This window comes from Tupaia chinensis, unplaced genomic scaffold (genome assembly GCF_000334495.1).
Source record: "Tupaia chinensis unplaced genomic scaffold, TupChi_1.0 Scaffold000032_1, whole genome shotgun sequence".
Taxonomy (NCBI): domain Eukaryota; kingdom Metazoa; phylum Chordata; class Mammalia; order Scandentia; family Tupaiidae; genus Tupaia; species Tupaia belangeri.
The window spans coordinates 65677-76385 of record NW_006159462.1 but is presented as its reverse complement, the minus strand read 5'-3'; the positions used below and the strand labels follow the sequence as shown (position 1 = coordinate 76385).

At 32.6% G+C, this 10709-nt stretch overlaps 1 protein-coding gene across 1 annotated transcript in view; it reads left to right on the top strand.

Moving 5' to 3' along the window:
• The window catches only part of CSMD3 (CUB and Sushi multiple domains 3), a gene marked incomplete at its 3' end in the record, with an annotated part of 1277483 nt that overhangs the window by 1201217 nt on the left and 65557 nt on the right, over nt 1–10709 (top strand). Inside the window, exons 48-50 of the mRNA XM_027771421.1 lie at nt 4536–4724; nt 5098–5244; nt 8214–8402. Of these exons, the coding sequence (XP_027627222.1) occupies nt 4536–4724; nt 5098–5244; nt 8214–8402 (525 nt within the window). The remainder of the gene's footprint in view (nt 1–4535; nt 4725–5097; nt 5245–8213; nt 8403–10709) is intronic.

Here is a 10709-nt window from a genome sequence, read left to right as displayed (position 1 = left end):
CCCCCCCCCCCGGGTAGATGGTCATGCCACAATCCCTTCTCCTCCATTCTCCTCTGGGGTTTTGGGCATGCATGCACTTGTGCCTGGTGAGTTTTAAGTTGCCAGGTCTGGGACTTGAATCTTGATCAGCCATATGGGAGTCCAGGGATATAACCATCATCCGCTGGTCCCGGAAACAATTTCTACTCTATTAGATTTATTAGACTTTATTGAGTTCCTGTTCAGTATGAGGAGCTGACCAAAAAAATAAAAAAAAGTTGTAAGTGGTCCTTGCTGTGAAGACGTCATAGGTCAAGGGACATGGTAGTCATGTGAGTGATAGCAATACAGTGCTTAGGAAATGGACCCAAATGCTTTAGAATCACACAAGTTTTAACTGTTTATGGGACAGGGAAAATTGATGGAAGCTTTCTTCCATGACTACTAAGTTTTAAATGACCAATGAGACTTACTTTGGTACAACAGAGCTAGAGGCAGACATACATGTGAAAACACAGAAATAAAACATGGTAGGGCATGTTCTTTATGGAATTCACTATAAAGTCAAGATGATAATGGCTCTTGAATTATGTGCCGAAGTTAAGACTGGGAATCATTGCTTTGTGTATCCCCTAAGCACAAAATAATGCCCAACACACAGTAATGCACAATAAATTTTTGTTAATTTGAATAAAATTCAATTGTGTTTAATTATCTTCCCTAGGTTTTTTGGATTACCTCTTTCATTAGGACTCCCAAGAATATGGAAATAAATTTCCTGTGCATTGTCTTAACTGTTATAATAAGCTTGGAACAAAAAATTTGTTTATTATTTTAAGTAAGATACAAATAGAAATTAATATTTTATTTTATCCCTAATTGGAATTCTTATAAGGCTATAGAAGGATTGTTATAAGAGGCTTTCACAGTAGCAAAAAGAAAGGCAGTTTTAGCAATATAAACCAGCTCCAGTGTGAGAATTTCTCATGGAGAATTAATCAATAAATCTTGAAGTTAATTAGGTTTTCAGAAGTCTAGCACTCATATTTCTGATGCTTAGTTATCTCTTAGAAATAACACAGAAAAGGAAACTATATAGATAACCTAGATATACCATAATTCCTTATGCCCCACTATAAATATCTTAGTTGCAAAATTCATTTCCGTAGGTTAGTAATTGTACTTCTACTTATTCTCCTGCTATAGAGAAAAAAAAAAAAGACAATACATTTGTCTCATAATAACACTTCAGATATTTGCTAAAAGTTAATAAATCATCCCTTAGAATACATCTCTGCAGAGTTTCTATATTAATGAATTGATCAGGCATTTAAACCAAAAAGCTGACTACGTATTTGTTTCAGGTAATTCTGAAGCTTACGAAAACTCATTCATTTGAAATCTGCTACCAATAGAAATAATCTACATATTTTTAGTCATTTTAAAAGTATTTTACACTTTCCCTAAAAGGGACAGTGTTGTTTTTATTACTCTTCTCTGGATCCTCTTTAGTTCTCTATATTTCACTTAAAGCATGGGAAACAATGTCAAACGTAGTGCTCCTCAACGAGTTTGAAGTAAATCATATCTAATTCTGGTTACATTTGTTGGTTAAAAACAGTGAATCTAGTTCTGGGCAGTTCAAACTTTCTAAGCATCAGTTCCTGTATATGTACAGTGAGGATAAAAATTGTACACACTTGGGGCCACCAGGTGGTTGAAATGCTGAACTCTTACATTGCCGATCACAGTTTGAGTCCTGGACCTGGAGGCTTACTTTTTCACTTTCTCACTCTCTCTCATGAACAAATTAAATAATAACAACAAATAAAATTAAATAATTCTTTAAAAAATATACACACTTATTGGGACCAGCAGTTAGCATAATGGCTATGTTGCTGGACTCCCACGTAGTCAACTGTGGTTCGAGTCCCAGACCCGGTGGCTTAAACTCACGCCAGGCGCGTGTGCGTGTGTGCCCAAGATCCTGAGAGGAGAATGGAGGAGAAGGGATTGCGGTGTGACCATCACCCCTGGGGAGTGATTTCTCACTTTCTATCTCTCTGTCTCTCTCTGTCTGGCGAGTGCACACACTCTATAGCAAAAATCTTTCAAAAATATATATATACACTTATTAAAGTTGTGACAAGTAAGATAATGCACAGAGGTGCATAACAGTGCCTAACATTTAGTTATAATCAATAAACATTTAGCTTCATTGTTGATGACATTACTGTATGTTGGGCAGTATGAAATAGGTTGATTAGTGCATTTCTAGTAAAGATATTGGATTGTATCATTCACTCCAATCTATCATAGCTGCATATTCAGTAATGTTACTGCCTTTGAATCGAGTATTTCATTTCATTTCCAACCCTTAAATTTGTTTTGTTTTAGATACTTTCTATTTTTTGAAAATCAAAGTCAAGGCTCTTTTTTTTAGAGTAAATAGATACAATCCATTCAACTACTTTTTAAATATCAAAATTAAATCCAGGAAGGAAAATATTAAAGTAAGATGAACTGTAGTAAAATTCAAAAACAAACAAACAAAAAACCCTTATTTTAGCTGTATAATATTTATTATGATATTCTAGAGTCAATTTTCAATCATCTGCATATGAGTTCTGGACAATTTTCTTTTCAAGGTATTTCTTTTCAGCTTATTAACATGATTAAAGAACAATCATGTATGTCATAATTCACCATTTAATTTACTCTTTTGACTCCCTATGTTACTTGGAGATCTTGTAACTCAAAATATTTCATTGTCCTTTTATCTTGAAACCTATGAATACATAAAATCTTCATTTAGTCATGTGTATTCCAGCAACTGTATTTTGTGTTTCTTCTTTTTTTTTTTTTTTTTCATTTTTGCAGAGCGATTTTTGCTGTAGGGCCCGTGTGCTCGCTGGAGAGGCGGAGAGAGACAGAGAGACAGAAAGTGAGAAATCACCCCCTAAGGGGGAAGGCCACACTGCAATCCCTTCTCCTTTACTCTCCTCTCAGGATTTTGGGCACGCACACCTGCCCAGCATGAATTTGAATCCCCTAGGTCTGGGACTCTAAGGGCAGTCGACTATGTGGGAGTCCAGCAACATAACCATTATGCCATCCGCTGGTCCCTGTATTTTATGTTTCTCAGCGTAACTCATTCAAACAAATAAACAACAAAAAAGCCCCCAAAGATTCGAATTACTGTGAAGGTGCAACTATTCAGATACAACGCTATGTAATTCTGAAATAGAAGTTTATGTATGGTAACTGAATTAGAAAGGGCATATGATACATTCCCTGTTCATCACATCCTCAAAAAATATAGTTCACCCATTCCTTCAGTTGCTTATATGTCCCTAGTAAGAACTTTCACAGAGATCCAGTGCCAGCTCCTTAGCATTGCAGTCAAGCACTGCACAGAGGAAATCAGATACCATGTGGTCCACTGGCGTTCAAATCCTGGTGTGTGCCCATGACCAGGATTCAGAAGAGATAGAGATTTAGAGAAGGAAGGATGAGCATGCCCCATTGGGTGAGAGTCGAGCGCTTTCTCTTTCTTTTTTTTTTCTCTCACTTGCACAAACATGTTCATATACTCTATCAATAATAAAGAGGGAAAAGGGGAAAAAAAAAACAGTTTCAAAATTCTTTAGCAATTAGGTACATAGGATGTTTTGATAAAGCCACTTCTGCTACTTTGGCAAATAGTTCTTTTTCATATTGTACTAAATCTTGTTTGGTACATATTGGTTTACTTCTATACAACATGGACCATTCCAAGCAATTCCAGCTCTATTCACACCATAGAACTTTAAATTCTTTTAAAAATTGGCTTCATTTGAATAATAAGGATTTGATGATCCCAATCACTCTGTCATTGCAAATGCAAAGTAGATGTTTGTATCATTAGACCTGATACCTAATGCTACTTGATGCTAACAAGTGAAGTTTATTTTATAAACACACACATTTCTCAGATGTCTGATATTAGAAAAGAGATATTGTTAGGAAATCAGAAGAGCTTAGGAATGATAACTGATGTTAAATCTTTATGGTTTAAGCACATTCCAGAGGTAAGAAATGGCTTTGTCTGAAATGAATACTCTGAGGGCAGTTTCCTGTCTTGTTCCCCATACCTGAGCAAAAAATTTAAGGCAAGAGAATGAGTGAAACAGTAAGGAAAGAACAGGTTGCAGGCAGATAAGAAAGGGAATGGTGGGATAACCTAAGCTGAGAAAAGTCGGGAAAAAATGTGAAGAAATAAAAGGAAATAACTACCTTAATCTTTTATTCATATATTTATTTATTGTCCAGAAAAGTAGTACAAGTAGTACATTTCCCACACAATATACGAAGAAGATCAATACTATAAATTTTTTGAAACATTCCTCCATTTTTTGAATGGTAAGCTAAAGACAAGTTGTTTCTTCTAACATAACTCAAGGTTTCATCTTCTTTATAGTTATTGAACATGAAAAGCACAGTACTCAGTACTAGAATTTCAGTTTCACGTATGTTCTGAAAGACTAGCATTATTTAATGATGTTTTTCTTTGACAGTACTCTGTCCTGCCAATGAACTGCGGCTAGATTCAACAGGAGTCATACTAAGCCCTGGCTATCCGGATAGTTACCCGAATCTTCAGATGTGTGCCTGGAGCATTTCAGTGGAAAAGGGTTATAATATCAGCATGTTTGTAGAATTCTTCCAGACAGAAAAGGAATTTGATGTTCTTCAGGTGTATGATGGTAACCATGGGTTATATTTACCAGATATTTATAAATTGAGTCCAAATACTCTTTATACATACAGATTTTTCATATAAACAATTGTTTTTCTGACTTTATCTTAAAGATACTTTTAGAAATATAAACATTAAATTTACCTATGTGCCATATGTAAATTGTAGTTAGCTTCATTATTAATTTGTATACTATACAAACTTTGGCTTTACAATTAAAATGCTTAAAGAAAACCATTTATGTTTCCAGTTATTATTGATGAAGTTTTTTTTTAATGATCAGAAATTTATTCATACTTAATATGTAATATATAAAATACTAAGAGTAAACTAGAATATAATTACTGGATTATATCTAAATCACATTTTTTTCCCTGAAGGACCAAATATTCAAAGTCCAGTGCTTATTTCCCTTAGTGGGGATTATTCATCTGCTTTGAATATAACAAGCAATGGTCATGAAGTATTTCTTCAGTGGTCAGCAGATCATGGCAATAATAAAAAAGGATTCCGGATAAGATACATAGGTATGTTAGATTTCTGAATTCGGTATACATCTGCATCTTTGGTATGGCTGTGATTAAAGAGCAGAGACGTGGATCAGTTGGCGGCATGATGATTGAGGACGATGGATCTCATATTGCTGACTGCTAACACAAGTTCTCTACCCAGTGGCTTGAATAACACACAGGGCACATGCGCGTGCATACTCAAAATCTCAGTAGGAGAAGGGACTGCAGCATGGCCATTCCTCCGGCGGTACTTTTTCTCCTCCTCTCTTTTTCTCTCATCTCTCTGACTAGCACATGTGCCATGTAGCAAAATTAAAACACGCACACACACACACACCCACCCACACACACACACACACACACACACAGAAACAATTTATTTAGACATGAATTCAAATCATAGCTCCTCCAATGATGTTTGTTAATATGCCTTTCTATGCCTCAGTTTCCCCACTATAATGGTAATAATTCTATAGCCCTCATATGATTTTTGAAAAGATTAAAAGTACTTAAGATACTTATGACATAAATAAGTTAAATTAAACTGAAAGTTTTCATTTTTTTTCCCAGTGGATTTGTTTTCCTGGAACTCTCAAATTCTTGCTCAACTGCACAGAATCTGATTTATTTAATAACTTAATCAAATGATAAGTTTAAACAAAAGATACATGTATAGTGGGGAAATATTTACCTATCAAAAGAAAATAATGAGCACATTATTTTATAAGCTTTGGTTTTGAAAAGGTAATTTTTATTGCTGCTTTTCACTTAGTAATATTTAGAAAGATGTTGGCTAAAACTGCTTTTTAATATATCAAGGTGACATAGCTTTTTGTATAGGCCTTCCTATTTATAAGGTCTATTCAGACTAAGCCAATAATGATTTTCTTGTTGAGTAAGTATATATAAATAGTTCTTCATTAAGTGAAGGTTATATTCCTTTTCTTTATTGGCATTTTAAATCATGTCAGAAGCTATAGGTATATGCACAATAACAGACTGCCTTGGAATCCATCTGCAGTTAGACCATGCCTCCCAAGCCAAAAGTCATTGCTAAATTGTTCAATTAAAAATTACATTTATATATATTTTAATAAACAACTTAGACACAGCAATTCTAGGTGTAGACAAATCAATTTTAAATTTCAATTCTAAAATATATTCTCTTGAATTTCATTAATTGTGCACATTTTCAAATATATGCAAGTAAAATATTTTGCTCAATTACATTGATTTTACAATTATTAGATGAAAGTTTGATTTTAATTTGTTAATAATTTGCCTACCACATATTAGCAGTATCTTGTTACTGACTTATTACTAAAATGTATACATGGTTTACTCTACAATAGGTTTCTATTACTTTAAAACTATTATTGCACACTCAAACAGGAAATGTTTTTAAAATTGAAATATATGCCTTTGTTATCCTTCAGAATTTTAATATTCATATCTCCATTTCTATCATATGACTAATGTAAATATCTTTTTTATTAAAGTTATATCCAAATAGATCATTTGAAAGTAAATATATTGGGCTAGCCCTGTGGTCTGGTGGTTTAGGGATCTGGATCCCACAAAGTTTGAGTTCTGGCCCCAGGGGCTTGAAAAACATGCTGGCATATGTGTGTGCATGCCTAAAATTCCAACAGAATATAGAAATGGAAAAGAAAGGACTGTAGTATTTCCATGCCCTTTAAGAGTATGCTTTCTCTCTTTCTGGCTTTCTTGCAAGAACAACTGTCTTCTGATAATTTTTTTCTTAAAGTGCAAATACATCCAATTGTATTTTTAATAATCATAACTTACAGGGAGTCTAATCAAATCAGACAATTAAAAGCAATAGATTGGCTATGTCATAGATTTTTATTGATAATTGACAAAGTTGAATATGAACATAATAAAAATACTTTTAGTTGCCAAGAACAGCTTGACACAATAAATACACATTTTTTTCTTTAGAAATGATAGCTTACGACATTGTTGTAATATGTTGTAAGTCCAACTTATTTCTTATTATTTACCCCCAAAGTCTCGTTTTTTTTCTCAGATGAATGTATTGAAATTCCGAAGGGTCAAAGGAATCTGCCAGGCTGAATCGTCTCAAAAGTACATTTATCTCTCTATATAGTTAGATACAAAAGCTATTTGACATTATCTTTTGACATTTCAGACTTTGAGAGTTGAAAAATTTTTATTTTATTGGCAATTTTTATCATCATATGTAAGCACTCTTGGCAGATGGGGATATCTTCAGTAAATTGAGAAAGACAATTGTGGAGCATAGGGGCCTATTTTAGATTTCAATTAAAATGAGATGTATAACCTGACATGATATAAGTGTCTGGAGATAACTTCAAAATGACATGTAAACAGCATGCTCTAAAATACTTTCATCAAGGCTGTGGAATTTAGGTCCTTCAAATGACAAGAAATGGAATTTTCAAAATTTAATGAAATATTGGTAGGGCTTGTGAGCCCCTACTGGACACAGTATGAGAAGAGGTTGGGAGATGGGCAATAGTGAGAAAACAGGAATCAAGTAGAAGTATAGAGAGGCAAGACATTTGAGGGACACAGAAATGAATGATTGTCTAGTGATGATAACGTGTATGATATTGTCAACTGGACTGGTGTGAAGTATATTCATGTTGGGTATTTCATTTTATCAACTGTAGTGATTTACAGAGATTGAATGTATAAAATAAGTTAAAATAATAAAAAAATATATTTCAATTCAGAAGACATCTTAGGAGGCAATAAAAGCTAGAAGAAGAAACCCCAGAGATAATGTTTCTGAAAAGTTATGTTAAGTGCATAACTTTCAAAAGAGAATAGGAAATAATATCATGTTCACGTTAACTAATAAAAGAATGACAATTGACCTATTTTAATATACTAATATTTACTTTGTGGGTGTTTATAACTTTGGGTAATAAAACTTTTTGATTCATTAAACATTGATTTTTCCCCCCTTTGGAAAGCTTTCTACTGTAGCACACCTGAATCCCCACCTCATGGATACATTATCAGTCAGACAGGTGGGCAACTTAACAGTGTAGTCCGCTGGGCCTGTGATCGAGGATTCCGACTGGTTGGGAAAAGCAGTGCTGTGTGCAGAAAGTCTTCCTATGGATATCATGCATGGGATGCACCAGTTCCAGCCTGCCAAGGTGAAGTATATTACCCTAAATGGATAAAGACATTAATAAAAGTTCAATTTAACTTTTTCATTTGGATTATTGAAATTTCCAAGTATGTAAATATTCAGAAGCACATTTTACACACCTCTCATGAAAATAAGGTATAAGAGCACAGAATGATAAATTTGAAGGGAAAGGGACATTTCATAATGGTACGTTGTTGTTTTGCAATTGTGTTGGCTTTACTCTTTTTCCTTACATGCATATTCTGCTCATGTATCTATCATTTCAGATACTTCTTGTCAGAAAATTATTGAACAGAGACAGCACATGAGTTGGTGTAAAGTTTTCAGAGAAATAATAAATAATAAGAATGGACAAGTACACTGAAAACTGAATTTCACTCTGAGTTTACAAAATATTCTGTCAGTGCAAAAAATTTCAAGGAAAAAAATGTAATTGACCACCTGGTTATGTTTTCTCTGCTGGTTTAGTTAACAGAGATATGTTTTTCATTTTAATTTTCATCTTATTAAAAATCAAGGCACTATCTGAGAATTGTATGCTGCCATAGGAAACAGAGTGATGAACTTGTTAATCAACTTGTTAATCACATTTTAGAGCTTTTGATTAAGACTTGTTTTTAAAACGTAGTTGAGTCTCTTAGGTATAGCCATAAAAACAAATTCAGCATCAGTTATGCATTAAAAGAACCTAATGTCATTGGACAGGAATTTTTCAAGTATTGAATTCATCACACTATTTTTTGAATATGAAAATTAATTTTGTGTTTGATTTATTCTGTCTAGCACATGGAGTTGAATATAGCAACTTTGAGGACCCACATTAAAAAATATCCAGAACACTGTTAGTAAATAAATAATGGGACTTCTGTACTTTTTGGAGAGAATTTATATAAAACAAATTAAATGTAAAATAAATCAGTTAAAATTAAAGGCAAACAACAGCAAGCTAAAAGTAGCTGAGGAATAGGTGGTACCAAGCACCTGAAATGGCTTTTTATGTAAAATTTTTAATTCTTGAAAATGTAATACTCATAAGTATGGGTAAATAAGTGTGTAATGAAAGAGCTATTGTTTCCTTTTTCTATTATGTAGCTTCATTAATCACATAATTAGTATTCTTGGAAACTTCTTACTGTAATGGGTCATCAACTGAAGTCTTTGACTTCATACAGAATATGTATATATATGTATTTTGATAAACTATCAAAACATTTGCTTTGGTTTGATCAGTGAATATCAAGAGTATTTACAATTTCTTGGTGTTAATTCCCCAGATCTGGTTTGGTAATGAAACTTGGTCTCATAATTTCCTAATCATTGAAATTAATATCTATAAAATAACCTTAAAACATATGTATTTTAAATAAATATTAAAAAGCTCTGAAATTTGAACATTTTAATTTCAGTTATATAAAAATGTACATGTATGCACACATACACACACACGAATATATAAACTTAAAATCTTTGATAAGAAAAATTAACTATTGGTTAAAATAAGACACTTGTGGGACACAGATAAGGTTTATTATCTGTTGACAAGGATGTGTATGGTGGTCTCAACTTGCCTGGACTGAGGTGTATCTCATGCTGGATACAGTCTCTTCACAATCTAAATGATGTATAGCAATTTAATGTATGAATAATAATAAAAAACATATAAAAAAAGAAAAATATCTTGAACATTTTGAAACTTAGAACTCGCTTTGTAAAATCAGTGATATATTTCACTGACTTATGTATATGACATTTACCTAGTCACTCTTTAATTCATGATTTAAAATCGTTGTAAAATTAGGAGTGTGTAAATTGAAATGCAGTTTAAAAATAAGACATTTGGTATGGTAACATAAGAAAATATTTATCATTCATGTAGCCATTTCTAAATATTGATGTTTTATTATCATTCAAGTGATTTTAAAATATTATTTTATAAAATATTTATTTGATATGATCTGTTTGGACATAGTTAATTAAAATTAAATGGTTATCTATCATTGTGAAAGCTATTCACATAATGTAAACCTTTGTTTCAAATTTGTTTTGCATTCTTCAGTCTTCAGAACATTTTTTTTTCCTTTTGTGTCAGGCTCTCTATATATTTTCATATTAAGTACTGAGATGTAGTTTCTTGATATAAGCACAGTTAAAGATAAAAGATTTAGTCAGAGAGTCAGATTTACTCTCTGGGTTTGGTTAGGTGCTTTATCTCTTTTTCTGCACATCAAACAATCATTTATTTATTTATTTATTTATTTATTTATTTATTTATTTTAATTTCTTTTATACATTGAATCATGCATGTCACTTA